The 25,835-nt window shown below is 46.7% G+C and overlaps 2 protein-coding genes across 5 annotated transcripts in view; both read left to right on the top strand.

The window, feature by feature from the left end:
• The window catches only part of Terf2 (telomeric repeat binding factor 2), a 28,851-nt gene extending 13,986 nt beyond the window's left edge, over nucleotides 1–14,865 (top strand). Inside the window, exons 5-10 of one of the 4 annotated variants that reach the window (XR_015643423.1) lie at nucleotides 507–653; nucleotides 2,714–2,814; nucleotides 5,382–5,499; nucleotides 9,885–9,970; nucleotides 12,168–12,208; nucleotides 13,749–14,865. Coding sequence is in view for 2 of the 4 variants with exons in the window: in NM_001108448.1 (NP_001101918.1) it covers nucleotides 507–653; nucleotides 2,714–2,814; nucleotides 5,382–5,774; nucleotides 9,885–9,970; nucleotides 12,168–12,208; nucleotides 13,749–13,907 (927 nt within the window). In the remaining 2 variants the exon portion in view is untranslated. Of the gene's footprint in view, nucleotides 1–506; nucleotides 654–2,713; nucleotides 2,815–5,381; nucleotides 7,025–9,884; nucleotides 9,971–12,167; nucleotides 12,209–13,748 lie in introns of those variants that run through there. The other 3 variants (XR_015643422.1, NM_001108448.1, NM_001242355.1) reach the window with 3 other exon arrangements.
• A 4,063-nt stretch (nucleotides 14,866–18,928) lies between these two features.
• Nucleotides 18,929–24,810, top strand: Tmed6 (transmembrane p24 trafficking protein 6). The gene is made up of 4 exons (NM_001106183.1): nucleotides 18,929–19,176; nucleotides 20,035–20,161; nucleotides 20,916–21,064; nucleotides 24,468–24,810. Exons 1-4 carry the CDS (start codon nucleotides 18,964–18,966, stop codon nucleotides 24,693–24,695), a joined length of 717 nt encoding a protein of 238 aa, NP_001099653.1. The 5' UTR covers nucleotides 18,929–18,963; the 3' UTR covers nucleotides 24,696–24,810.
• Nucleotides 24,811–25,835: the final 1,025 nt, after the last annotated feature.

The following is a 25,835-nucleotide window of genomic DNA, read 5'->3' as shown; positions in this document are numbered from 1 at the left end:
CCAAGCCTGGGACCCTCTGACCCATGCGCGCACACACACAGATGCACACACGGACCCACACACATGCAGTTAAATTGTAATAATAAAACCTAAGTTGTAAGAAAGCCAGAGTGAGGAAAGAGCTGAATGAAGCTTCCCTTGTCTGGCCTTCACCCATTGCTACTCTCAGAGGCCATTACTCTGACCCTTTCAGAGAAACCATCTACAGGCAAGTCTGCTGTGTGTGCACATAAACCCGTCATGGCTTCCATCTGCCCACAGGACACAGCCTCTACACTTAGACGTCGTTCTCTCAGTATTGTAGCAAGGGGTTTCTGTGAACAGAGAATGAAGCTGCTCTTCTCTTATCACTTTGACCCGGTGTGGCTGAACCAGGGCTAGTCAGCCGTCCTCTGAGTAGTGGGGCAGCTTTACAGACGTTCTGCTGCTGTGTGCTGTCTCAGCTCAGCCCTGGTGTTTACTGTTCTCTTCCTTTCTCCTGATGCAAATGTCAATCTTCCATGTAGAAAGTAAGAACTGATCTCCTGAACATTATCCGGGAAAAGAACTTGGCTCACCCTGTTATCCAGAACTTTTCCTACGAGATCTTCCAGCAGAAGATGTTGCGCTTCCTGGAGAGCCACCTGGATGACACGGAGCCCTACCTCCTCACGGTGTGCCTTGGCCTCTCCTCAGTTCCCATAGCCATGTTTGGGTCCTGGAGCGTGGGTGGAAGTGGAAATGTAAAAGTGAAGAGAGTGACTGCATGCCTGTGCAGTGCCTACGATGACCTCCTGCCCACGGCGGGTGGAACTTAGGCTGGTTTCTCTAACCTGCTCTGTATATTCTTTTTTTTTTTCTTTTCTTTTTTTTCTATTTTTCGGAGCTGGGGACCGAACCCAGGGCCTTGCGTTTGCTAGGCAAGCGCTCTACCACTGAGCTAAATCCCCAACCCCTGCTGTATATTCTTTTACGTGTGACCAAATCTTTACAGTAGTGCACGCTCTTATAATCCACGTGGTTCCCGCGGCAGCAGAGGCTTGAGTGCAGTGATGGGAGTTGGTCTGTGAGGGCACAAGCTGGACAGAGCGGATCTTTTTTTTTTTTTTTTTAATTTTGCGTTTTGCTTGTACAGATGCCTGAGCACTACATTTGTGTGATGCTCGTAGAGGCCAGAAGGTGTCAGATGCCCTGGGACTGCTGGAGATACTGTTATAAGCCTCCATGTGGGTGCTAAAAATCAAATTTGGGTCCTCTACAGGGGCATCCAGCACTCTTAGCTGCAGCGAGAGTAACTCTTGCCTTACCCATGTACCCCTGGCTGGCCTAGAAAACTTGGTAACCCAGGCCGCCCTTGAACACACGTACATCCACCTATCTTTGTGATAGTGCCCCTTGAGTGCTAGGATTAAAGGTGTGGGCCACTGTGCTGTACTCCCTTAGGATGACAGTCTTTAGTTGAACTCAAGAGATTGCATGGTGAAGTACGCCACTGTGCTGTACAGGACCAGTTCCATGAAAGTCTGTGTCTGATCCTCAGCACCCCAAAAAGAGAGTGAAGTAGGGAACCAGGATTGACTGTGATAATGTTAAAGTTGCCTGTTGTGATGGTGGATCTCAAGCCCTTTATACTGGTGTCAATGATAGATCCTATCAGCTGTTTGACAAGTCTCAGATCACTTGTAAAGCAGGTAGCTGGGATAGCTTGCAGGAAGTATCTAGGTGCCACCTAAACCAAAGCATTCCTTTGCCTTTGGGGCACCGGGGGGTGTTCTGCTCACCAGAGGATAGAGCTGTAGTGAATGGGACAGTCTAATACTTAGCAGAAAGACAGATTAATAGTCAGGACAAGAATGTCCTGCCTAGAGCTTCCTGTGCAGTGTTGGTAATGATTTTCAAATACTGTTGGTCAGACAACATATAGTGGGGATACAGTCAATAAAAATTAAATACACAAAGTTATTCTGATCTATAAGTTGTCCTACATTTTAAAAATCTGTTTAGGCCAGGCGTCGTGTGGCACATTCTATAATACCAGCACCTGGGGAACAAGCAGGAAAGTCACAGCAAGTCCAGGGCCATCCTGGTCTATCTTTTGAGTACTGGGCCATCCAGAACTGTAGGCTGAGACCCTGCCTCAAAAATCAGAAAACAAAACAAAGCAGGAGGTACCTGGAGAAATGGCTCAGGGTTTAAGAGCATTTACTGCTCTTACAGAGGACTCATGTTAGGGTCTGGCCTTTGTGAGCATGTGGGTACACATGAACTCATGCAAGCACATGCACATATATGTGAAAATAAATATTTTTTAAGAAGTAGGGGAGGGGTTGGGGTTTAGCTCAGTGGTAGAGCACTTGCCTAGCAAGCGCAAGGCCCTGGATTCAGTCCTCAGCTCCAGGAAAAAACAGAAGATGAAGAAATTTAACTTTTGTATTTATTTGACTCCAAAAGAGACTTGAAAACGAGGAACTGATGGGACCGAGGTAGGAAGGACAAAGGTGCAGTGCAGCCGTCTGTGGAGGGTGCCATGATGGTTCTGCTGCTCTGTTTCAAGATGAGGAAGAGAAGTCTAAGGGTGCCCCCATCATGCTGTTCCTGTCTGTGTCCTCCAGCCAGTGCCTGGGTTGATTTGTAAATGTGTTGCTTATGTGTTGAGTATGATCTTGGTGGAAGAAGCAGATGCTGAGTGAACTTTTGTGGCTTCCTCTTTCTGATGACGCCCTTCCTTTCCTAGATGGCTAAAAAAGCTTTGAGATCAGAATCAGCTGCTTCAAGTACAATGAAGGAGGAAAAGCACACAGAGCCAGTGGAGAAACCACTCAGAGAGCCTCCACGGTGAGCATGTCCTTTGTGATTGTCGGGGAGACATTTTGCTGATGTTACCAGGTTATTGGCATACCACGGGTTGAGAGGCAGAGAACATGGCTTAGGAGAATGAGAGTAGCTGCCTGGGGTCTGGGAAGATCCCAATTGGCACTCCTCCAAAGGTTCTGTTTAAAAGTTTGTTTGTTTTGTTTTGTTTTTAAATATTTATTTATTATATATAAGTACACTGTAGCTGTCTTCAGACACACCAGAAGAGCCCATTGGATCTCTTTACAGATGGTTGTGAGCCACCATGTGGTTGCTGGGAATTGAACTCAGGACCTCTGGAAGAGTAGTCGTGGCTCCTAACCACTGAGCCATCTCTCCAGCCCCCAAAGGTTCTGTTTTTACCGCTCTGCCTCACCTGTAACTTGTGGATCAGCCCCATCCCCACCCCTTCTGACTTTGCAACCCGGGCTGGCCAGGAACTCAGCAATACTCCTTCAGCCTCCATGTGTTAGGTCTTCAGTTGGAGCCAAGCCCCTGGCTGGATAGATGATACTTTAATTCATTCATGTAGCAGTGTTCAGGTAAATGAGTCAGAGCTGGGCATGGTGGCACATAGCTTTGTTGGGGGGAAAGGGGTTAATGGAGGGAGGGTGCATTCAAGACAGGGTTTCTCTGTGTTGTTCTGGCTCTCCTGGAACTCACTCTAGACCAAGCTGGCCTCGAACTCGGATCTACCTGCCTCTGGTGGCACATAGCTTTAATTCCAGTACTGGGGCAAGAGACTCTAAGTTAAGAGGCCAGTCTAAGCTATGTGTAGTGAGACCCTGTCTCAAAATCAAATGAAAAGAACTGGTTGCAGATATCAAAGGAAAGGAAGGAAGACAAGTCCAAATCTCCTTGTAACATGAAAGCCACCGAATTCCTAAAGTGGGTGGGGGGTACGTTTTTATATTTTTGGTTGTCAGCCTAACCTTTAGTGGGTGAGCCATCTCTCCAGCCCTGGAACATTTTTATATAGTAATTCTAGAGGCTCGAGGGTCCATATGTAGTGATGCCCTTCTTGTTAGCATGCCAAGTGCTGGTGAGGGAGGAGTGTGTGTGTCTCTCTGTCGGTCTCCCTGGTCTTAAGTAGTTAGTCTAGGGGGCTCTATCCTGATGTCCTTTTCTAATCCTAGTACTTGCTGGGGACCTATCTTCAAACCAGGAGTTAAATGTCAACATGTGACTCACTGAAACCATATTTAAATCATAGCACACTGGTTTGAAATACAGAGGGCCGGGGTTGGGGATTTAGCTCAGTAGTAGAGCGCTTGCCTAGGAAGCGCAAGACCCTGGGTTCGGTCCCCAGCTCCGAAAAAAAGAACCAAAAAAAAAAAAAAAAAAGAAATACAGAGGGCCAAATGGGTCCTAAAATAAGATATTCCAAAGCAGGACACTAGCAAGGAGAGATAAGGCTTTCTGTTTTTCAGTTGCTACTTTATAAAGAGTGTAAGCATTCCACAGTGTGTTCAGATTTTGTGTGTGATACTTCCTTTTCTTTATGGTTAGATTTCTCAAGTTTTAGACATTTTTTTATTTTATTTTTTTTTTTTTATTTTAATTGTGCATGGTGGCTATGGGTTCCTATGGAATCCAGGAAAGGGATTTGGAGTAGCTGTAGCTGGGTTTATCCAGCTGATGACAAGCCACCTAATGTAGGGTTGGGAACTGAATTTGGGCCTCTGCTCCTCTGCAAGAGCACCAAGCATTCTTAACCATTGAGCTAGATTTCCCAACTTCTCCATGTTGGTTTTTTTTTTTTTTTTCCGGAGCTGGGGACCGAACCCAGGGCCTTGCGCTTGCTAGGCAAGCGCTCTACCACTGAGCCAAATCTCCAACCCCTGCATGTTGGATGTTGGTTTTAAAATACAACTTTGCATGTGTTAGACAGCATGACATGTCATGACCAGTCTGGGGAGGCTGGCCTTCAGGCTGCCGGTTTGCCCTTTCCTGACAGATGTTACCGTAAACTCTCTAGTTGTTCCCAGGGATCGATGAAGTTTTTGTAAAACCTAGTCACATTGCTCCCAGGCCCATGGCACACTGCTTTCTCAAGACACTGACTCTAAACATGCTGTGGATGTAGCCCACTAGCTGCTCATCTCACAGGAGGTCTGGGCTGGGATGGCAGGAAGTAGAGATTCACAGTGAGTCTGTAGTGCTGTCAGTTGGCTGCCCAGCTAGATGTGAGGTTGCCAGGTGCTGCCCAGAGCTCTTACGGGATGGAAAACATTGCTTTGATCATAGAGACTAAAAGGGCTGACAGGGCACAGACTAGGGTGGCCTTGGTTCCTGTAAGGTTCTCTTGTTTGGAACTTAAACTTGATACCACTTAGATTTGTGTTCAGTGAGTGAAGGGTTTTATAAACAAGAGCTGTTGAACGAAAGCAGCCTGTCTTCCCCCCATGTTTTTTGTATTGGCTTGTCTTATTTTGATGGACCGTCTTGAAGAGTCCTGTTTGAAGCCTTATATTTCACAAAAGTCCTGCCTACTTAGGTGTGTTTCTACTTTTGGGAGACTGAGTATCCTGCGTGTGCTTTATTTGCAGACAGCCTCGGAACCCTCCAACCACCATCGGACTCAGGACAGTGAAGGCAGCTTTCAAAGCTCTGTCTACTGCACAAGACTCAGAAGCGGCTTTTGCAAAACTGGACCAGAAAGATCTGGTACTTCCTAACCTAGCATCCCCATCATCACCGACCCACAAAAACAAGAGACCCAGGAAAGATGAAAATGAAAGCTCAGCTCCTGCTGAGGGTGAGGGAGGCTCAGAACGACAGCCCAGGAACAATCGCATGACAATAAGCAGATTGGTGTTGGAGGAGGACAGCCAGAGTTCTGAGCCCAGCCCAGACCTCAATTCCTCCCGGCAGGCCTTATCAGCATCACCATCCAAGCCCAGAGCTCTCAACCAACCCCACACAGGGGAGAAGAATCCCAAGTATGAAGACCTTCTTTGTAGCAGTTTGGGGGCTGGTTGGTGGTCCTGGTGGGCCTGGTTTTACTTCCATGAATGAAGTAATCTTCAGCTAAGCTACTCTCCACCAAGGCTTGCTCAAACTGCTAGAATGAGACTGGGGCAGGGAGGGACAATGCAGTCCTTCCCAGTTCCCAAGCCTGCCGGAGGCTGCAGGGCACTGCCCGAGGGCGTGAGTAAGAGGGCAGGCTTCTGAGCCTCCTGCCTGTTGATCTAAGTGCCTCAATGACTAAAAGTTAGTCTTATTTGGGACGTTTGTCTGAGTTGGGCCTCATTATACTTGGTATTAATGAAAGACCAGTGAGTACTTAGTTTTGTACCTTTCATGAGCATTTGAGACCCAGAAAATTCAGCAAAGATTCCCTAATCTTCCATGTTGTGCAGCTTCTGTGGGTCGGTGGTTAGAATATGTTAATTGTATTAACTTTATCACCATCGTGATGTCAAGCCCAGGTTTTGAGTCTTTGCCCTTCGTGCCCTGTGTGGATCCACCCTCCAGGCACTGGTTTGCTTGTGCTCTGAACATGCTGTTTGTTTCTCCTGCTGTACATTCCCTTCCTCTCATCCCCACAGTGGACTGTCATCCCTCTGTTGTTGCCTGTCAGAATCCAGTGGTGCTTGGCAGGGGAGAGACACTGAAGTGTTTCCTGGGCCCAGGCACTTCCAGGTGTTACCTTACGGAATCTGCAGCTCGTTCCAGGAGATGGTGCTAGCCCTACTGTATAGATGAGAAAGGCTCAGCAAAGTTACTAGGTCACTTGATGTTACACAGCAGGAAGTAGCAGACGGCTGTTTGGGGGTCTTAAGCTGCATGGTGTTGACACAACAGCTGAAGCCACATATACCAGTTACCTCTCCTGAAACTTCCCTTCTCCATGAACTCTTGTACAGCTGTCCCTGCTGTAAGTCCTCTGCCACACTGATCTCCCAAGGCCATGGCCATCTCCACACACTGTTGTGTATTATGATTGTTCAGAGACCCTGTTTTGACGTGCACTGTGAAAGGCCATGGCATGTGATAGCATGGTTTCCTTAACCTGTGTGTGCTCCTGCATTCGGAAACAAGTCACTGCGTCTCTTCACACTTCGTCCTTCCTTGATCCATGATCCATTGATACCTCACAGACCCCCTGTGAGATGTAGATACTGTCCCCTTCCACCTCCCACCCCCATGAGCAGCTGAAGAACCGTGGGCATCAGCAGCCAGTGGGATTGTAAGTGGAGTCTGTCGGGAGGTTGTGGGCCCGCTCAGTGCTGTCAGTGTCCAGGGTGTGAAGTGTACCTGCGGTAAGGGCTGACAAATCCACCAGCCACTTGTTTCTGTCAGGAGAGGTTAATTAGCCACATGCAGAAGGTAGGACTTGTCCGTGGCTGCTGTGGTGCTATGGCTGTGAAACAAGGAGTGGTGACAGACTCAGCAAGGCTTGCAAAGCTGAAAACACTGTCCCATGAGTCTATATTGAGGAAGTGTGAGGTACCCTGGGAGCTAGGGGAGAGTTCCTGAGCCTGCTCATACAAGTCTTGGGTGGACTACATTCTGTGGAACAAATGTGGGGCTGACCTGAAAGGGTAGGAAGGCAGCAGGTATACTGTGGGGAACAGTTCTGGCAGTAGTGTTGGGGGAATGCAGCACAGAGTTGCAGGGATGGGCCAGATCTTGAGGAGGGCCTTGGAGTCTGGCTGGTAGGCAGGCAGCTTCTTAAACTGAGGGTCACAGTTACAGACTTTTTTTTTTAAGGTGTATGTCCCTAGCTTGTGAGGCATCACTGAGGGGAGGGTGGGAAGCTCATGACGGCTGCAGGGAAAGCTTTGGGAAAACAGGGACAGAAAGATTCAGAAGGGACAGGCAGCTAGGAGAAATTACCAAAAGGAAAGGCCATAACACCTAGATTTATTTTATTCCCTAAGGCATCTTGTACCTGGTAGATATGTGCTTGGCGTTTGTTGATCAAGTAAAAGGGATTCTTAGACCTTGTATTTAAGGGTTACCATCCCCCAAATGTGTGTAGGCCATCTGAGGGTTAAGGTTTGTTCATTTGGAAGAGGGGAGGAACCAAAGCCTCAAGAACAAAACCCAGCAGTCACAGGCTAATTCACAAGACTGGGCTAGACCAGTGTTCTCGAAATTTAACCAGTGAGGAACATAAGGATCCAGAAGTGACCTGACTTGTCCGGGGCCACACAGCCACTTGACAGCTAGGAGGACTCTATTCTCAGTCCCTTCCACATGGGAGAAGAGCAGCTGCAGTGAACAGGGCATGTTACGTGGGTGGGTAGGCTCCAGGCAACCTACTGAAACATGTGTAGAAAAGGCAGTGCTGAGAGTTGGAGAAGGACAGGTCCCTAACAGCCTGCGGTGAACTCTGTAGAGGACAGAACAGCAGTTTCGGGAAATGGTGACTGGCCAGGGATCAAGGTGCAAGCTGACTTCCTGTGAGGGCAGGAAAAGTAGAGAATTTAGTAGGCTGTTACCTGTTTGTAAACACTGATCCACAGTAAAACTAAAAAGAAAGAGGCTTGTAAATGTTTGTCATATTGTTTCAAGTAAATTATTCACAATTTAACCAATTACGCACAGTATATATTGTCTACCATTTGTCTCAGCGACTTTGATAATTTCTTAGGAAAACTACAAGAAAGGAATGGGGGTGGGGTATGTCTTGCCTAGCTTTGTTATTTTAAGCCAGGCTGTAACTAGCTCTATGTGGCCCCAAACTGACCGAAGAGGCTTTCTGTACTGGGATCGGTAGCTTTAGGCTGGGGATGTAGCTCAGTTAGTAGAATGCTTGCCTGACGTGCATGAAGCTCTTGGTTTGGTCCTCAGCCAAAAAGGGCCTGGTAACACTCATATCAGCCCTCGGTGGAGGTTAGAAGATTGGCAAATTAAGGTCTTTGATGATACAGCACATTCAAAGCCAGCCTGGGCAACTGAACCCTATCACAGGAAAAAAAGAAAAAAATTATTATTATTTTTTTTTTCGGAGCTGGGGACCGAACCCAGGGCCTTGTGCTTGCTAGGCAAGCGCTCTACCACTGAGCTAAATCCCCAACCCCCGAAAAAAATTATTTTTATGGTGTTGAAAGACCCATAAGAGGAAGATCCAGGAAGAAACTTCTAGGCAGAGGACTTTGTTCACTCACAGGAGCAAAGCAACCTGGGTTGCTATAGGTCAGCAGTTCTCAACCTGTGGGTCTCAACTCAGGGATGCAGGGGGTGTCAAACAACCCTTCCACCAGGGTCGTAGATCAGATATGCACAATTCATAACAGTAGCAAAATTACAGTCACGAGGGGGTCACCCAACATGAGGCACTGTATTAAAGGGTCTCAGCATTAGGAGAGTTGAGAGCCACTGCTGCAGGTGTAGCATGTGGTGTAGTCAAGGTAGGAAACAATCTGGATTCACAGACCATGGAGGAGGATGTGCTGGTTTTGGTGTTTCAAGAAGAGTCGAGCATCTGCATTTCGAGCCAGCTTTGAACTTGTGGTTTTCCCATTGTAGTTTCCCATATGCTGTCAGGTGTGGACCACTGTGCCTCATCATACACTCTTGTGGTGTCACCTTAGTGAGGAGAAAAGGCTAGTGTAATAACTGATGAAAGTTATCTTGAGCTTAGCTCCAGAAATAAGGAGGGTACCAAAGTCAGTGTAGTCAGATTGAGCGTGGCCCTGCAAAGGGGAGGGGGAAGTTTGCACCTTTGAACCTGCTAGATCTTTAAAGGAGCCCAAAAGACTGGCTATGTTGATGAATACCTGTTGAGGATCCCAGCCCTCAGGTGAGGCAGGAGGATTGAGAGCTCAGAGTACCAGCCTAAAACAAAATGAAGAACTAAACAAGTTAGAAAATGAGTTTTGAGGGAGATGGCAGTGTGGTGATGGACTTCACCCAATGCCCAGTTTGACACTTGGCCCTGCAGGCTGGGACATGTTCATGCAAGGAGATGCCTGGAAGGGGGACAGTGAATCCAAGCGTTGTGTGTTGAATCCCAAGTGTGTTCTGAAAGGGAGCCAAGTTCAGTGTCGGGGTGTGGGGGAAGGGAGCGTTTCGTGGCTCACTTTACTGTTTTCCCCTAGAGCATCGAAAGACAAGTGGAACAGCCCTAACGGGCTTGAAGAAAAGGAAGTTTGGTCGGAAGAGGACCAGCTGTTTGAAGTGCGGGGTAAGGCCTCTTGCAGATGTTCGCTGAAGTGTGAGGCATGTTACCTAACAGTCGGGTTCATGTTGCAAAAGCCTCTGCCTCCTGGGGAGACAGTGGCTCTACCTGATCTCATTTGGAATCACTAGGAATCAGATCGATCGTTTGGTTTGGTTTGCAAACAGGGTCTTGCTAGCCCAGGCTGGTGTTAATTGTAGGAGCCTCCCAGGTGCTGGGATCAGGGACATGTAACCACGTCTGCCTCCCTGTATTTCCCTTTTGTTTTTCTTGGTGGTGAGGCAGGGTTTCATACAGTCCAGTCTGACCCAGAACTCCTGGCCTCTGCTTCCAGAGCTCCGGGGTTGGAAGCATCCACTGTCACACCTATTTTTTCCTTTTTGTTTATTTGTTTTGGAGACAGGACCTCTTGGTACGTAGCCCTGGTTGGCCTGAAACATTATATAGACCAGGCTGACCCCAAACTGGGGATCCATCTACCTTTGCCTCCCAGGTGCTAGGACTAATGGTGTGCGTCACACTGCCCGGGTCATATGGTATGTTCTCATACAAATAAAGAGCTAAATCTTCATTTGGAGGGCTGTAAAGACTTGGAATGACAACAGTAATTCTTTCCGAAATTCCAAAAGTTTTGTCCTTAAGTATCCTCCAAGAAGGCCAGCTGCCAAGCCAATGGACCCAAGCTCAGCCTCAGAAGCCACACAGTGGAAGGAGAGTACCAGCGCTCACACACAAGCCTCAGTTTGAGTACACATGTACTTAGAAAATGAAAATATGCTCTTATTGTAATAAAAAAGAGTTTTTAAACACCTTCATAGAGGCTGGGCCTGGTGGTATATACCTTTAATCTGAGCATTCCTGTGGTAAGGACAGAAGGCACTCTCCGAGCTCACTCAGGCTAGCCAAGACTGCATACTGAGACCCTGTCTCAGAAAAAGGGAAAAAAGCCATGGGTTGTGTGTGGAGGTCAGAGGACAAATTGGGGGAACCTTCTGCCATGTGGGTCCTGGAGATTGAACTTGGGCAGGCAGATTTGGTCACTTGGTCTCCCAGCTCCTAAGGATTTTAAATTCTTAGCAGAAAACAATAAAGTGATTATTCCAGAACAATAGTTATCAACGGATTGTAAATGTGTGTGTGTGTGTGCGTGTGTGTCTGTGTGTGTGTCTGTGTCTGTGTGTGTGTGTGTGTCTGTGTCTGTGTCTGTGTGTGTGTGTGTGTCTCTGTGTGTGTGTGTGTGTCTGTGTGTGTCTGTGTCTGTGTGTGTGTGTGTCTGTGTGTCTGTGTGTGTGTGTGTGTGTCTGTGTCTGTGTGTGTGTGTCTGTGTCTGTGTGTGTCTGTGTCTGTGTGTGTGTGTCTGTGTGTGTGTGTCTGTGTGTGTGTGTGTGTCTGTGTCTGTGTGTGTGTGTGTGTCTGTGTGTGTGTGTGTCTGTGTGTGTGTGTGTGTGTGTGTGTTATACCCATATGTAGTAATTCTTAAGGCTTTATTTTTAACTATGTAAGTGTGTGGACTTGTACACATGGCCTCAGTGCTAATGAGACACAGAAGCTGTTGGACCTCGCAGGGTTGGAGTTATAAATGATTGACAGCTACCCAGTGCAGGGACTGCAAAACAGAGTTGTCTCTGAAAGATGAGCCATCTCTCCAGCCCTGAATCTTTACTTTGACTTTTGGCCACAGAATTTAGTCCCTTTTGCATATTAGGCAGGCACACTACTACTGAGCTGTCTACTGAACTTTTATATGTGATAGTTCCTCAATGGATTTAGAAAATGATAGTTTTGGTATAGAGCTTGAAGTCTTGTTGTTAATCATAATTTATTGCAGTCAGGCAGAACTGGCACACGCCTTTAATCCCAGCACTCAGGAAGCAGAGGCCGGCCAATCTCTGACTTTGGGGCCACCCTGGGCTACAGAGTAAGTTCTAGGACAACCAGGAAATCCTGTCTGGAAAAAAAAAAACAACAACAACAAAACCAAAACCAAAAAGCAAAAAACCTCAAAATCTGTTGGAAGCCTGTTTGTAAAGCGTTTCTTTGTTCAGGCTCTCAGAGCCTCAGGTGACTGCAAAGAACAGAAAGGTTACCCTTCAGTCAGTGGTAGTCTGAGCTGCAAAAATTTAAACCTAGTTTTCTTTTGGGGGATACTCTGTTTTCTTCATGTAAACTCTAAACTGAATATACTTTTCATGTGTTCCAACAGCACCAGGTGAAGACAAGTCATCCAATTTAGCAAGAAAGCAGGTAATTTAAAACTGGATGTGGGGATGTTTTGCCTACACTAAGATTGTGTTTTTGATCATGTGTGTGTGGAGGCTTCTGCATGTGACTGCAGTGCCATAGAGTCCAGAGCAGAGATCCTCCGAAGCTGCAGTTACATGGTTGGAAGCCACCTCTTACTGGTGCTGGAAGCCAGAGTTGGTCTGTGTGCACCTGGCGTCTGCAGAGGCCAGAGATGGTTGTGAGCTACCGTTTGGATGCTGAAACCACAGGTCCTCTGGGAAGACAGCCAGGGCCCTCTCCTAACTGCCCTTTCATCTCTCCAGCCCGTAAGACTTTTCTCATAGGAGTTTCACGAGAACCAGTAAAACAGGTCCCCTTCTCAGGAATTTACCCATGCAAAAATACCTCTCAAGGTAGTTCAGACTAGGGTCAACACTGGGTTTTGATGTTTTGGGTTTTGGCACAAGGGGGGAACACAGGGCTCACACATCCTTGGCAAGCACTGTGCCACGAGCTGCACCCTTCTCCTTTTACTTTCCTTTTACGTTTCCATGGTTTCAGGGTTTTGGTTGGTTTTTTGTTTGTTTGTTTGTTTTTGTTTTTTTGTTGTTGTTGTTTTTTGTTTGTTTGGGTTTTTTTGGTTTTTGTTTGTTTGTTTGTTTTAAAGATTTATTTATTTATTATATATAAGTACACTGTAGCTGTCTTCAGATACACCAGAAGAGGGCATCGGATCTCTTTACAGGTGGTTGTGAGCCACCATGTGGTTGCTGGGAATTGAACTCATGACCTCTGGAAGAGCAGTCAGTGCTCTTAACGGCTGAGCCATCTCTCCAGCCCTTGTTTTTTTTTTTTTTTAAGATTTATTTATTTCATTTATATGAGTGCACTGTAGCTGTTTTCAGACACACCAGAAGAGGGCATCAGTTCTCATTACAGATGGTTGTGAGCCACCATGTGGTTGCTGGGATTTGAACTCAGGACCTCTTTTTTTTTTTTTTTTAAGTTTTGGGGGGGATTTTTTCCTGTGTGTTTTGCCTGCATGTATGTCTGTGTACCACATGTATACAGTGCCCCAGAAAGCCAGAGGAGAACATCAGATCTCCTTAAACTAGAGTTTACAGATGGTTGTGATCCACCATGCAAGTATAGGAAACCAAACCAGGGTCCTCTCCAAGATCATCAGGTGCTCCTGACCACTGAGCTATCTGTCCAGCCCCACAGCACGATGATCAGTAAAGAATGATATGTCGGAACATTATAGTTGCAAACTATCCAGATTCTCGGTGCTGCTCTTTGTACTGTAGCTTTGGACCGTGTCTCCATGTAGCTCTGGCTGTCCTTAAAACAGAGATCCGCCTGTCTCTGCCTCCCAGGTGCTGTGGCGCCACTTGGCTTGTACCTCATCGGAAACCCTGCTGTTGGGTTCAGAGCATGCGCAGGAACTTTCCCTGCTGTTGGGCTCAGAGCATGCGCAGGAACTTTGACTTTGGTTTGGTCAGTTTGTTGGGAAAGGTAAACCACAGCACATTTTGACAGGTCGTTTGGTTTTCTTTTGCAGAAGTGGACCATAGAAGAAAGCGAGTGGGTGAAGGATGGAGTGCAGAAATACGGGGAAGGAAACTGGGTTGCCATTTCTAAAAGTTACCCCTTTGTTAACCGAACAGCTGTGATGATTAAAGATCGCTGGCGGACCATGAAAAAACTTGGCTTGAACTGAGAAAGGTTTTCAGAGCCACAGGACTCACAAGAACATGATTCTCAACAGTAGTCCCTGAGGCTGTGATGTCTCCTTCAAAAGCTGGAGAATTGCGGCAACCTCCTCCTGTGCTGGGAGGTCCGGGGACACTCCTGTCACTGTTGATGGAGATCATGGAGCTAAGCGGCAAAGCCAGGTCTACCCATGGCTGCGGCAGAGGCGCGGGCAGGCACATGGCTTGTACAGTGCCGGAACATCATTAGTGTTTCCCTTCAGTGGTTTGCTTCAGTTTGAATCCCTAGTAACCCAGAAGTCTTCTAAGAAATGACGGAATCCATTAGGAGCACATAGGCTCTCATGACCTGTTAAAACCAGAAATGAGAGTCATCGGGAATAAACTTAATCCTCATTGAGTTTTGGACTCTGACTCAAATACAAAGGAACTCCGTGTGTTGAACCCAGATGAGAGATTCCTTTTAAAATACTGTTCGGCCACTTTCGTCCACCCTGGGCCTGCCTGCCTCAACACCCACACCGATGACTGCCGGGGCTACATGGCAGGTTCATCTGCCACACTTCTCCCGGGAGTCAGACGAGTGGATTTTGGTTAAATGGTGATTGTAAATAAGCTTAGCCCTTCCCCACCCACCCTTTTCTCAGAGCCTTCCGTATGCTGGACTTTTGAACCTTGAAAATCATTTGTTGAATATAATGCCTAACTCGACCTCTGTGATACAGTTGCTCCCCCGACTCCCTGGTCTTGCTTTGTTTGTGTCTTGCCCAAACTCTGACATACCCTTCTCCTTTTGTACTGTGCTGTGCTTGCTGTCTCTCAGACACCCTTACAAACTGTCTTTTTGGAAAAACACACACACACACACACACAAATTGAGTAAAGTGTTTTCTGTAATCTTTTTTTAACTATGAGAATGACTTGTTCCTACTTGTAGCATTCTTCATTAAAGTCTTGCTTCTCTCACGTTTCTATAGCTGGTTCATCGAAGTGCAGCATGGACTCCGCTCAGGCTGCTGCACGGTGCTGTTGAGTTGATGAAGCCACTTTGTGGCCCTTGGGTGCCATCCATACATGCTGTAGACTTTTCCTCTCAGTTTGTCCCTTATCCCTGGAACCGCTTTATCTAGGGATTAAAGAATCCTGACTTTCTGCTGAGTGAGTGAAAGGCAAATTTAAAGACGTGGAAGTTTGCGTTTTGTCTTTAACTTGATTGAAATGAGGAGAGTGCAGTTCAGCGCCTGTCAGCCGAATCTGGCATTTGATACTTCTGCTGTCTCACCAGCCACAAGAAGCCACAGGAGTGAGACCCAGAGCTGCTCTGCAGTGCCTTGTAGCTGTCACCACAGGTGGCCTCCCTCCAGCCCCGATTAGAGTCCTGCTCTCTCTTACCCTAAATTCCATCATTAGAGGGCTCTTTCCAAGGAGATGGGTAAGGCTGATTAGAATTAAAGAGGCAAAATACCCTCGTTAGCATGTGCCATGTGTCCACAGGGCTTAAGTGTGTTTATGCAGGGCTCCTGAACAACTGCACTGTGCTCTGTCAACCCAGATGCTGCTTGTAAGTGATGTTTAGACAGTGCTGGCCGTGGCACTGACTGGGAGACCTCTGTGTCCCTGTGAAATGAGGTAGTTCTGGGTTCCTTGACTTAAAAACTTCGCAAGAGCAACCAGGCCATAGGGTTTTGGGGTGTGTGTGTGTGTGTGTGTGTGTGTGTGTAGCCCAGGCTGACCTAGAACTGACAGAAATCCACCTGCTTCTGCTTCTTTCGTGCTGAGATAGAGGTGTGCAGCAGCTCTGTAAGTTGTTTTTTAAAGACTCCGCTACTTTTCTGTTGCTGTAAAACAGCATGACCCAAGCAACTTTCAGAAGAGTTTATTTGGGCTTTTGGTTCTAAGGGTAGGGAGTCCATCACGGAAGGAAGGTGTTGCAGCAAGCAGAGGACATGGCAGTGGAGTGGAAGCTGAGGGTTCACATCCTGAACCAAAAGCACAAAGAAAGAGCGGGGCATAGTCTTCAATCCCAGTGTTCAGAGGCAGAGGTAGAGGCCACCCTGGTCTACATAGTGAATTCCAGGATAGATTGGATCCCAGGAACAAAAATGAATTAAAATACATAGAGGAAGGGTTGGGGATTTAGCTCAGTGGTAGAGCGCTTGCCTAGCAAGCGCAAGGCCCTGGGTTCGGTCCCCAGCTACGGAAAAAAAAAGAAAAGGGAAAAAAAAATACATAGAGGAACTAGGAGAGGCCCATCCCTGTGACACACCTCCAGCAAGGCCATACTCGGTAAACCTTTCCACACAGCACCACCAGCTCAGGGCCGGACCACTACAGACTTCCTGACATAAAAATGCTAGCCTTTTGGGCTAATGCTGGGCCATCTTGGGCTAAACTGGAGATCCTAGTTTACCTGCCTCCTACCCTGTAGGGAGCTGCGACGTGCCACGCCCCAAAGACGGCACTGGTTTCCGCCTTCCACCCTCCCGACGGTGAGCGCTCCTTGTAATAAGTCCTTACTTGGCTATGTCTGCCTGGCCTGCTAGCTTCCCCATAATGACAGCCTGTCTGCATGACCCACGTGGCACGTTGAGGTTGGTCAGCGTTAGGTATTTAAGCTGATGCAGGACGTTCCCCGGGAAGAGAGAATAAGCTTATATCAAGGATCCTGAATAAACTGCCTAAAGAAGATCTCTGCTAGTCGTGTCTTCCTTGCTGGTCGAAGTTGGGTGCAACACTACCCAACACACACACACACACACACACACACACACACACACACACACACACACGGTTAGGTTACAGGATTCAGAATTTGGAAACCAACAGCTTGAGAAACTCTTAGAACATGAGGACTCCAGCTGTGCCACCTATTCCTCTGGGACCATGAGCCACTCAGGTCTGTGGCAGTGTCCTCAACACTAATATAATTGATGACAGCATTGTGAGGATGAAAGGAAATGTTGGTGAAATGGTGAGCCCAGTGCCTGTCACAGTCAGTGGGTGTTGAAGCCGTGAGTTAGAGATCAGAGATTGGGATATGTCATAGTTTTAGAATTGGAATAGATAACGGTTTCAACATGGATTTCAGATAGTTTTTCCCTTCCTGTGGATGCCAAAGAAGTCGTGAGTAAAGAAGAGATGGAAAGTTTGAATAACGTCCTCTTTCACAGGGTTTGGAGAACTTCAGACTTTTCCAACCAGGCAGGTGGAAGTTAGCAGGAGAGACAGAGTGGAGGGGTGGACCACCTTGTTCACTCTTAGTCTGGGTTTCCATAGCTGTGATAAGCACCGTGACCACCAGCACCTCTCGGAGGAACGAGTTTACTTGGCCCATACTTCCACATCACAGCTCCTCTTTGAAGGAAGCTAGGACAGGACTCAGGCAGGACAAGGGCCTGCAGGAAGGAGCTGATGCAGAGGCTGTGGCCGTGGAGGAGTAAGTGCTGTTTATGAAACTTTGTTCCTTCTTTTGCTCTGCCTGTTTTCTTAAGGATCCCAGGACCAGCCGCCGAGAAGCACCCACAGTGAAGTGGACCCTCCCCCATCAATCACTAAGAAAATTCCCTACAGACTTGCCTGCAGCCTGATTTTATAGAGGCATTTTCTCAATCAAGGCTCCCTCATCTCAGATGAGTACAGCTTATGTCAAGTTGATGTAAATGTATCCAGCATTTCTTCATATGTTAAAATTTTTATGTAGCTGGGTGTGGTGGCACCCAGGGGCAGGCAGACTTTTGAGTTCAAGACCAGCCTAGAGAGAGGCTCAGTGGTTAAAACTAGTGGCTGTTATTCTGGAGATCCTGGGTGCTGGGAATTGAACTGAACCCACATGTCTGCTCATAACCCTCTATAACTGTAGTCCCACGGGATCTGATGCTCTCTTCTGGTGTGCAGATGTACATACAGACAAAACACCTATATACATAAATATTTACAAAACAGTGTGGTCTACATAAGAGACCCTGTACTGCACCCCACCTCACCCCCAAAAAGTGAGAAAAATATCTTTGGTATGTATGCTCTGTGCTTTGCTCTAGGCCAGGAAATCTGTTGGCCAGATGCTGCCCTGATGTTGTGCCCAGTAGTACGTACCTAGCCATTTGCTGTAAGAGAGACCTCATCCCAGCTAGCTTTTGTCACTATGCACAGTGGCTGTAAATGAACTTGCCACATATTTAATCTACAAGAAGCGAGAACTGAGAAAACACCTTCAAGGATGAATGGATGGTTGGGTGGATGGATGGGCAGGTGGATGGATGGATGGGTGGATGGAAGGATGGATGGGTGGATGGAAGGATGGATGGGTGGATGGATGGGTGGATGGAAGGATGGATGGGTGGGTGGATGGATGGATGGATGGGTGGATGGGTGGATGGATGGGTGGATGGGTGGATGGGTGGGTGGATGGATGGATGGGTGGATGGGTGGATGGATGGATAGATGGATGGGTGGATGGGTGGATGGATGGGTGGATGGGTGGATGGGTGGGTGGATGGATGGATGGGTGGATGGGTGGATGGATGGATAGATGGATGGGTGGATGGGTGGATGGATGGATAGATGGATGGATGGATGGGTGGATGGGTGGATGGATGGATAGATGGATGGGTGGATGGGTGGATGGATGGATGGAAGGATGGATGGGTGGATGGGTGGGTGGATGGATGGGTGGATGGGTGGGTGGATGGGTGGGTGGATGGGTGGGTGGGTGGAAGGATGGATGGATGGATGGAAGGATGGGTGGGTGGGTGGATGGATGGGTGGATGGGTGGATGGGTGGATGGGTGGATGGGTGGAAAGTTCTCTTGTGGTTGGGTACTTTTCTAGCACCCATAATCTATATCTGGCAAGCTACTTTCTGGAGATGAAAGATCCTTCTGTGGGTCAACACGGTGGGGGAGGGGGGTAGTGGTGCACGGCACCTGTAGTGCAGAATATCTACAATGGCCCTGAAATTGGTCTTAACTGTGACTTGTGTAGTTAATGATTAGCTGGATGCTTGTCTGACTTCTTTTCCCCGGGACTGTGAGTAACTCACCTGCAGAAGAATCCACAGAAGGCAGCATGTTCGCTTTGCTTCTTGAGGCTGGGCTGGTGGTTCTGAGCCTAGTGACTTCTGCTAAGAGCCAGAGGACAGATCCCCTACATGGCTCCAAGGACCAGCCCCTCCTCCGTGGAGCTGACCGACATGACTTTGCCATCGTGGTCCATCCGGGAAACACAGAATGTTTCTGGCAATTTGCTGACCAGATGGGATACCTGTACTTCAGCTATGAGGTGCGTAAAGGCCTCTGTCCATACCTTTTATAAAGTGAGCCAGGTTTTTTATGAAGCCAAGGTCTAGGTCTCTATATAGCCATGTCTGTCACTTGTGAGTCAAATGGACCTTCAGTTAGAGAGCAGCTCTGGGGAGACTTGGACGAGCAGCCAACAACGGGAGCCAAAGCAGATGGGTTGGTCTGGAACTGGAAGCTTCAGAAAGAAGTGTGTTCCAATCCAATGGACAAAACCATGCTCCTTCAGGAGAGGAAACCTCCCCCTTTCCTCTGATTTGAGGGAAGACAATATTTGCTAAAGTAGTCACATTTATGGGGCATGTATCTTTAGTCCCAGCATTCAGGAGGCAGGGGGATTTCTGAGTTCAAGGCCAGCCTGGTCTACAGAGTGAGTTCCAGGGTAGTCAGCACTACATAGAGAAGCCTGTCAGGAAAGAGAGAGAGGGAGGGAGAGAGAGAGAAAGAAAGAGAGAGAGAGAGAGAGAGAGAGAGAGAGAGAGAGAGAGACAGAAAAGTAAGAGCTCTGTAATAGATTTCAAATGAAATCACTTCAGTTACTGGGGTGGGAACAGTGTCAGCCCTCCTGCTTGTGTTAATTCTGGCAAACTGGAGAATAACCAGCAAGAAGCTTCTCTATGCAACTAGACAATTCTATTTCTTTTTGGAAGGTGCCTGTTCCTTAGGCAAGTACACCCAAAGGGGCTAATGCCTCCCAAGGAGCGTAATACGAAAGTTAGAGGTAACCGGTTGTTTTTTGAGGTTGTGGGGGGTCTCGGACTTGAGGTACAGTACCAGTCTTGCTGTTTGAGTGATGCAGTAGGTACCCTTCTCTCTCCCTCTTTTTTAATGGTGATGGAAGGTTCAGCGCACTCTTGGAATGTCACATGACCGCCACATTGTTGCCACGGCACATACCCCACAGGGTTTCCTTATTGACACCTCCCAGGATGTTCGGGGCCAGATTAACTTTGCTACACAAGAGACAGGTATGTATTCATCTCCAAAGCTATAATAATAGTCATAAATTTCTATGAACTTGAGAAATAAGGGTTGGGGAGTGGTGGCATATCCCTTTAATCCCAGCACTCAGGAAGCTGGTGGATCTTTGTCAGTTCGAGGCCAGCCTGGTTACAGAGTGAGTTCCATTCCAGGTCAGCCAGGACTCTTAAACAGAGAAACCTTGCCACCTACAGTGACACACCTCCTCCAACAAGGCCACACCTCCTAACCCTTCCCCAAACATTCTTCCCAACTAGAAACCGAGCATTTAAATATAGGAGCCTATGGGGCCTTTCTCATTCCAACTACCACACTGGTCTTCATAGCTACATGGTAACAAAGCAAAAAACAAAGTAGGAATTAGCATTGGAAGAGAAAAACATTTTTTCCTATCTAATATAGGAGCTATCATTTAGCAAAATGTAGTTGTAATATTTAGTTAGTTGGTGATAAGAACAGCACCCTTTGCATCAAAAATGGGCCTGTTACTTCCTACATAAACAGGTCTGTAGTAGCAATTTGAAACCAAGGAACAAACTAAAAGTAGTAGTGCGTGGTCCTCATCCCAGCGTTTCAAAGGTTGAGGCATGAGAATTCTGGGTTCAAGCCCGCTTAGCTATATAGTGAGACCCTGCCTCGAATTAAAACTAAAATAAACTGATGATCAGTTATGTCTATGGGGAAGTGTAAGACAGGGTGGGGCACTGAAGATGTGGTAACGAGATCTGGGAATTCCCACAGGTTTCTATCAGCTTTGTCTAAAAAATGAGCAGAATCGCTTCAGTTCTATACAAGTGTATCTCAACTTCGGAGTCTTCTATGAGGGGCCCGAGATGGATCATAAACAGAGTCAAAGAAAACAGCTGAACGATACTCTGGACGCCATAGAGGTAATGGGATTGGTGTTCTTGGGTGGCCCGAATGAGGGAGGAGTCATAAAAACCAAGCTGGCAAAAGGAGCTGAACCCTCTAGTTCATCATACCGCGTGGCGCTCCTCTGTGGCCTGGGCAAACAATGGCTAACAGGTCCGTCTAGTGCACTGCCTGTTTGTAATATACACTCACAAACTTGTGCAGCTACCCAGGTACTTAAAGCAGAGCAAAATCTCATGTCCCCGCAAGAAATTTCCTTACTGCTCCAATTCCCTCTAGAATGTCCTAATCCTAGAAGCAGTTGTACTGTCCCTGTAGGTTTTCTGACAACAGAATCATGCTTGTGGCTTTATATGGTCGCTTCTTTCACATAGCCTGGCTTTTGTTGGAGACAAGGTCTTTTTTTTTTTTTTTAAATTTATTTTATGTATATGAGTACACTGTAACTATCTTCAGACACACCAGAAGAGGGCATCAGATCCCATTACAGATGGTTGTGAGCCACCATGTGGTTGCTGGGAATTGAACTCATGACCTCTGGAAGAGCAGTCGGGCGCTCTTAACCGCTGAGCCATCTCTCCAGCCCGAGACAAGGTCTTAATATGTAGTCTTGACTGGCTTTATCTCATTATTAGACCAGGGTGGCCTTGAACTCACAGAGATCTACCTATTTCCCTCTTGAGTGTTGAGATTAAAGGCATGCACCACTGTGTCCAGTCTAATTTTCTTTTTCTTTTGAGACTGTTTTTCTGTGTAGCCATGGCTGTCCTGGAACTCACTCTGTAGACCAGGCTGGCCTCAAACTCACAGAAATCCACCTACCTCAGCCTCCTGAATGCTGGGATTAAATGTATGCATCACTGCCACCTGTTTGTTTGTTTGTTTGTTTGTTTTTTAAATAGAGTCTTACACTCTGTAGCTCAGACTGGCCTTGATCTGCAGCAATCCTCCTGCCCCAGCTTGAGTGAGTGCTAAGATTACAGGCCCAAACTATCACACCTAATTTACATAGTATGCTTGGCCCTTTCTGGCTGGTCCTTGGTTCCTTCCTTATAGCTGAGCATCCTACTGTTTAAGGGCAGTTTTGTTGGCAACTATCCACTCAGCAGCTGCCTACTGAGAGTTCTTGGCTCTCACAGTGCTGGTGATAATATTTGCAAACAAGCTTTTGTGTTTTCATGTACCTACAAGTGGAATTTCTGGGCATGACTTAAACTGTTTGGTTTTGTGTGAATTACCTGCCAGTTTTCCATAGTGGATAAGACCTTTAGGCAGCTATGAAGACTGTAATTTCTACCCATCTTAAAGTATTATGGTTGATGATAGCTGTCCTGGTGGCTGTGAAATAGATTTTCTGCTCTGAATTACACTTAAGCATTCTCATTATTGGAAAGGCCAACAAATTGCTATACAAATAAAATTTGCAATAAAACATAAACATTAAAGGCTGGATCAACAGTTAAGAGCACTCTCCTCTTCCAAGAGTACCCAGGTTCAATGCTAAGCACTCGTGTTAGGCAGCTCATGTGTCTCTAACTCCAGTGCTTACATGTATGTGGTACACATAAACTTACGTGTATGTTTATGTGTATGTAGCAGTTGGGAGGTAGAGGCAGGCAGATCTCCTGAGTTCAAAGGCAGTTTAGTCTAAAGAGAAAGTTCCAGGATAGCCGCAGAGAAACCCTGTCTTGAAAAACCAAAATCAAGCAAAATTAAGTATCTTTTCTTTTTTCAACTTTCTCATTTTTACTTGTGACATTTTCCTGATCTCTTCTGGTCAAAAGGTTTCTGAGACAATCTCACCGGTCTTAGCTAATCAGAGAACAGAACCATCTGACTTGCCCATCCTGTGAGTGGCCCCCACAGATAGTATAGTTTTTTTATTTTTATTTTTGTTTTTTTTTTTTTTCCTTTTCTTTTTTTCAGAGCTGGGGACCGAACCCAGGGCCTTGTGCTTGCTAGGCAAGCGCTCTACCACTGAGCTAAACCCCCAACCCCGATAGTATAGTTTTTAAGATTTATTTATGTATTTATTATATATAAGTACACTGCAGCTGTCTTCAGATACACCAGAAGAGGGCATCAGATCTCATTACAGATAGTTGTGAGCCACCATGTGGTTGCTGGGATTTGAACTCAGGGCCTCTGGAAGAGCAGTCATTGCTCTTAACCACTGAGTATCTCTCCAGACCCATAGTATAGTTTTTAAACTCACCATTAAACCAGCTGTGAGTTGTCACCTTGGTCGCATTCACCTGGATGTGGCTGCTCTTGGGGCATCTCCACTGCACATACAGGCCCAGAACTTCCTGATGCAGTTTTGAATGTCCAGGCTGTGCTGTCTTACTGGTCCAGCAGGAGGGCAGAAAGGCTAAATATCTTCTCATATGCATATTGACCATGTATCTTCTTTGGGAAAATGTCTACTCAGATCCTTTGCTCAGGGCTAGGGATGTAACTCAGTACTAGCTAGCCCTTGCCTGGTGTGTACAAACACAAACTCCCTCCCTCACAAAAAAGGTGTTAGGTGTTGGGGGAGGCCATCTTTTTCTTAAAACCTCCTTGTAAGAATTCTTTACATTCTGGGCACACTTCTGACTTGACACCCGACCTATAGAAGCCTTCTCCCATCACTCTGCCTCCTCGGCACACGTTTGTTTGACAACTGCCCATCAGTTATGGCAGCTTTTGTGCTACCATGGCAAAATTTGGTATTTGGTAGTTGCAGGAGACATTTTGCCAGAGACATTGCTCATAAGCCCAACAGAATCTGCAGGGACAAGGTATCAGTTAGGAGGGTAATGGCATGTTGAACACATATCTCAATCAAAAGATCTCAAAGTCTCTCGATAGTGGCTTTTTAAAAAATGATTTATGTGCGTTGGCATTTTGCTGCACATATGTATGAGTTAACACTCACTTGAAACTGAAACGCAGACAGTTGGGAAATGCCTTGTGGGTGCTAGGAATTAACTCAGGCCCTCTGGAAGAGCTGACAGTGCTCTTACCTGCTGAACCATCTCTCCAGTCTCTTGACAGCAGCTTATACACGAAACCTCAACAGGGTAGGAGATCAGGAGTTCAAAGTCATCCTTAGCTACACATTGAGTTTGAGGCCAGCCTGGGCTACATGAGAAATAGTTCAGTGAGAGTGTTTACCTTGAGCATGCAAGGCTATTGTGTTTAGGGTGCAGGCAGTTTTGTGGCTAGTAGGCAATCCTTCTTACCATGGGGGTACATCCCAAGCCCCATCCATGCCTTCCGACTTTAAACTACCCCAGCAATTTTTTTCAAGCACAGCCAAAGTAGCATTTATTAGCAGCTGCCATAGCACTGTTTCTCATAATCCTGAGTGGTATAGGTCACTCAGGGCGGGTGAGACCCGAACAGCAGCCAGCGTGGCTTTCCTCCTTCCCACAGGACAGTACCCGGAGGGTGCAGAACCACGTTTTCCACATGTGGCGCTTCTACAACTCTGCCAGGATGAGGAAGGTGGCTGACTTTTTCCTCCTGCAGTCTAACTACAGCTATGTGAACTGGTGGTCCACAGCTCAGAGCCTTGCTATTGTTCTTTCCGGGGTCCTCCAGCTCTATTTCCTGAAACGGCTTTTCACCATCTCAACTGACACAAAGAAGCCAAGATGCTAACATAGAGCATTATATGTCAAAGATTTGATCAAATCAGCTTTGTTAAGTTATTGGGGTGGAAAAAGTCAATTTAAATCCCGTCTCTGAGTCCATCAATAAAGGCAATGGCAGTAATAAAAAAGTGAGTTCTGATGCTGATTATTCTAAAATATATATTAAGTTAAAAGTTTTCTTTTTTTGAGACGGGGCTAGCCTAGAACTTGCTGGGTAGACACAACTCACCTCAGACTAAAGAGACTCATTTGCCTCTGTGACCCCACTGCTGGCAAGGTGTGCACCACCGTCCTTATCTTTGTACTGCTGTCCTTTAAGCTTCCCTGACTGCACTTAGAGAAGGGGTTCTGAGGATGAAGCTCACCTGAGTAAGTACCTGCTTTGTATACAGTTTGGGCTTTGATCCCTGATACCACATAAATTAAGAGTGGCAGCACTCCGATCTGAACTCTAGCACCGCCAAGGAGGAAGCATTAAGATCAGCCTCAGCCAGTGCAAGACCATATCTCAAAGTAAGTTAAGTCTGAAATAAGAGTTGGAAACGAGGCAAAGACAATTTTTGGAGTTTAAACATTTTTAATCCATCGTAATAGGACTACAAAGGTTAGTGTCCCCACCTTCTACCTTGTCCCAGGGATTGAACATGTCAGGCTTGGTGGCACATGCCCTTATCCACTCTACCAGCCTGCCCAGAGTTATCTTGCTGGCCCTATAGTGCCCTTCAGTGGTTGAAAATATTTTACTTTAAAAGATGTTACCTTTGGAAACTGGTGTGGTGACAGACCTATGATACCATCATCACTTGAGAGGTTAAGACAGCCTGGGCCTCATAGTGTTTCTGACCAATTTAGATATAATGTTAACACCCTGTCTCAAAAAATAAAAATGCCCCCTAAACTGGCAAAAACAGATATTAAGAAATTATTCTGAAGCTGAGCATGGTGGGCACATCTTTAGCCCCAGCATGTGGGAGGCAGACATATCTCTGAGTTAGAGGCCAGCCTGGTCTACAGAGAAACCCTGTCTCAAAGTGGGTGGGGGTTAGGGCACACGGGGGTTTGAGGCAGTATGGTACACCTATTTAATCCCAGAACTTCAGAATCAGATGGATCCAGGTTTCAGGCCAGCCTGGGCTACACAGCACAT

Source organism: Rattus norvegicus, chromosome 19 (genome assembly GCF_021556685.1).
Source record: "Rattus norvegicus strain SHRSP/BbbUtx chromosome 19, alternate assembly SHRSP_T2T, whole genome shotgun sequence".
In the NCBI taxonomy this organism is placed as follows: domain Eukaryota; kingdom Metazoa; phylum Chordata; class Mammalia; order Rodentia; family Muridae; genus Rattus; species Rattus norvegicus.
The sequence above is the reverse complement of the archived record's forward strand: the minus strand, read 5'-3'. Positions and strand labels throughout refer to the sequence as shown.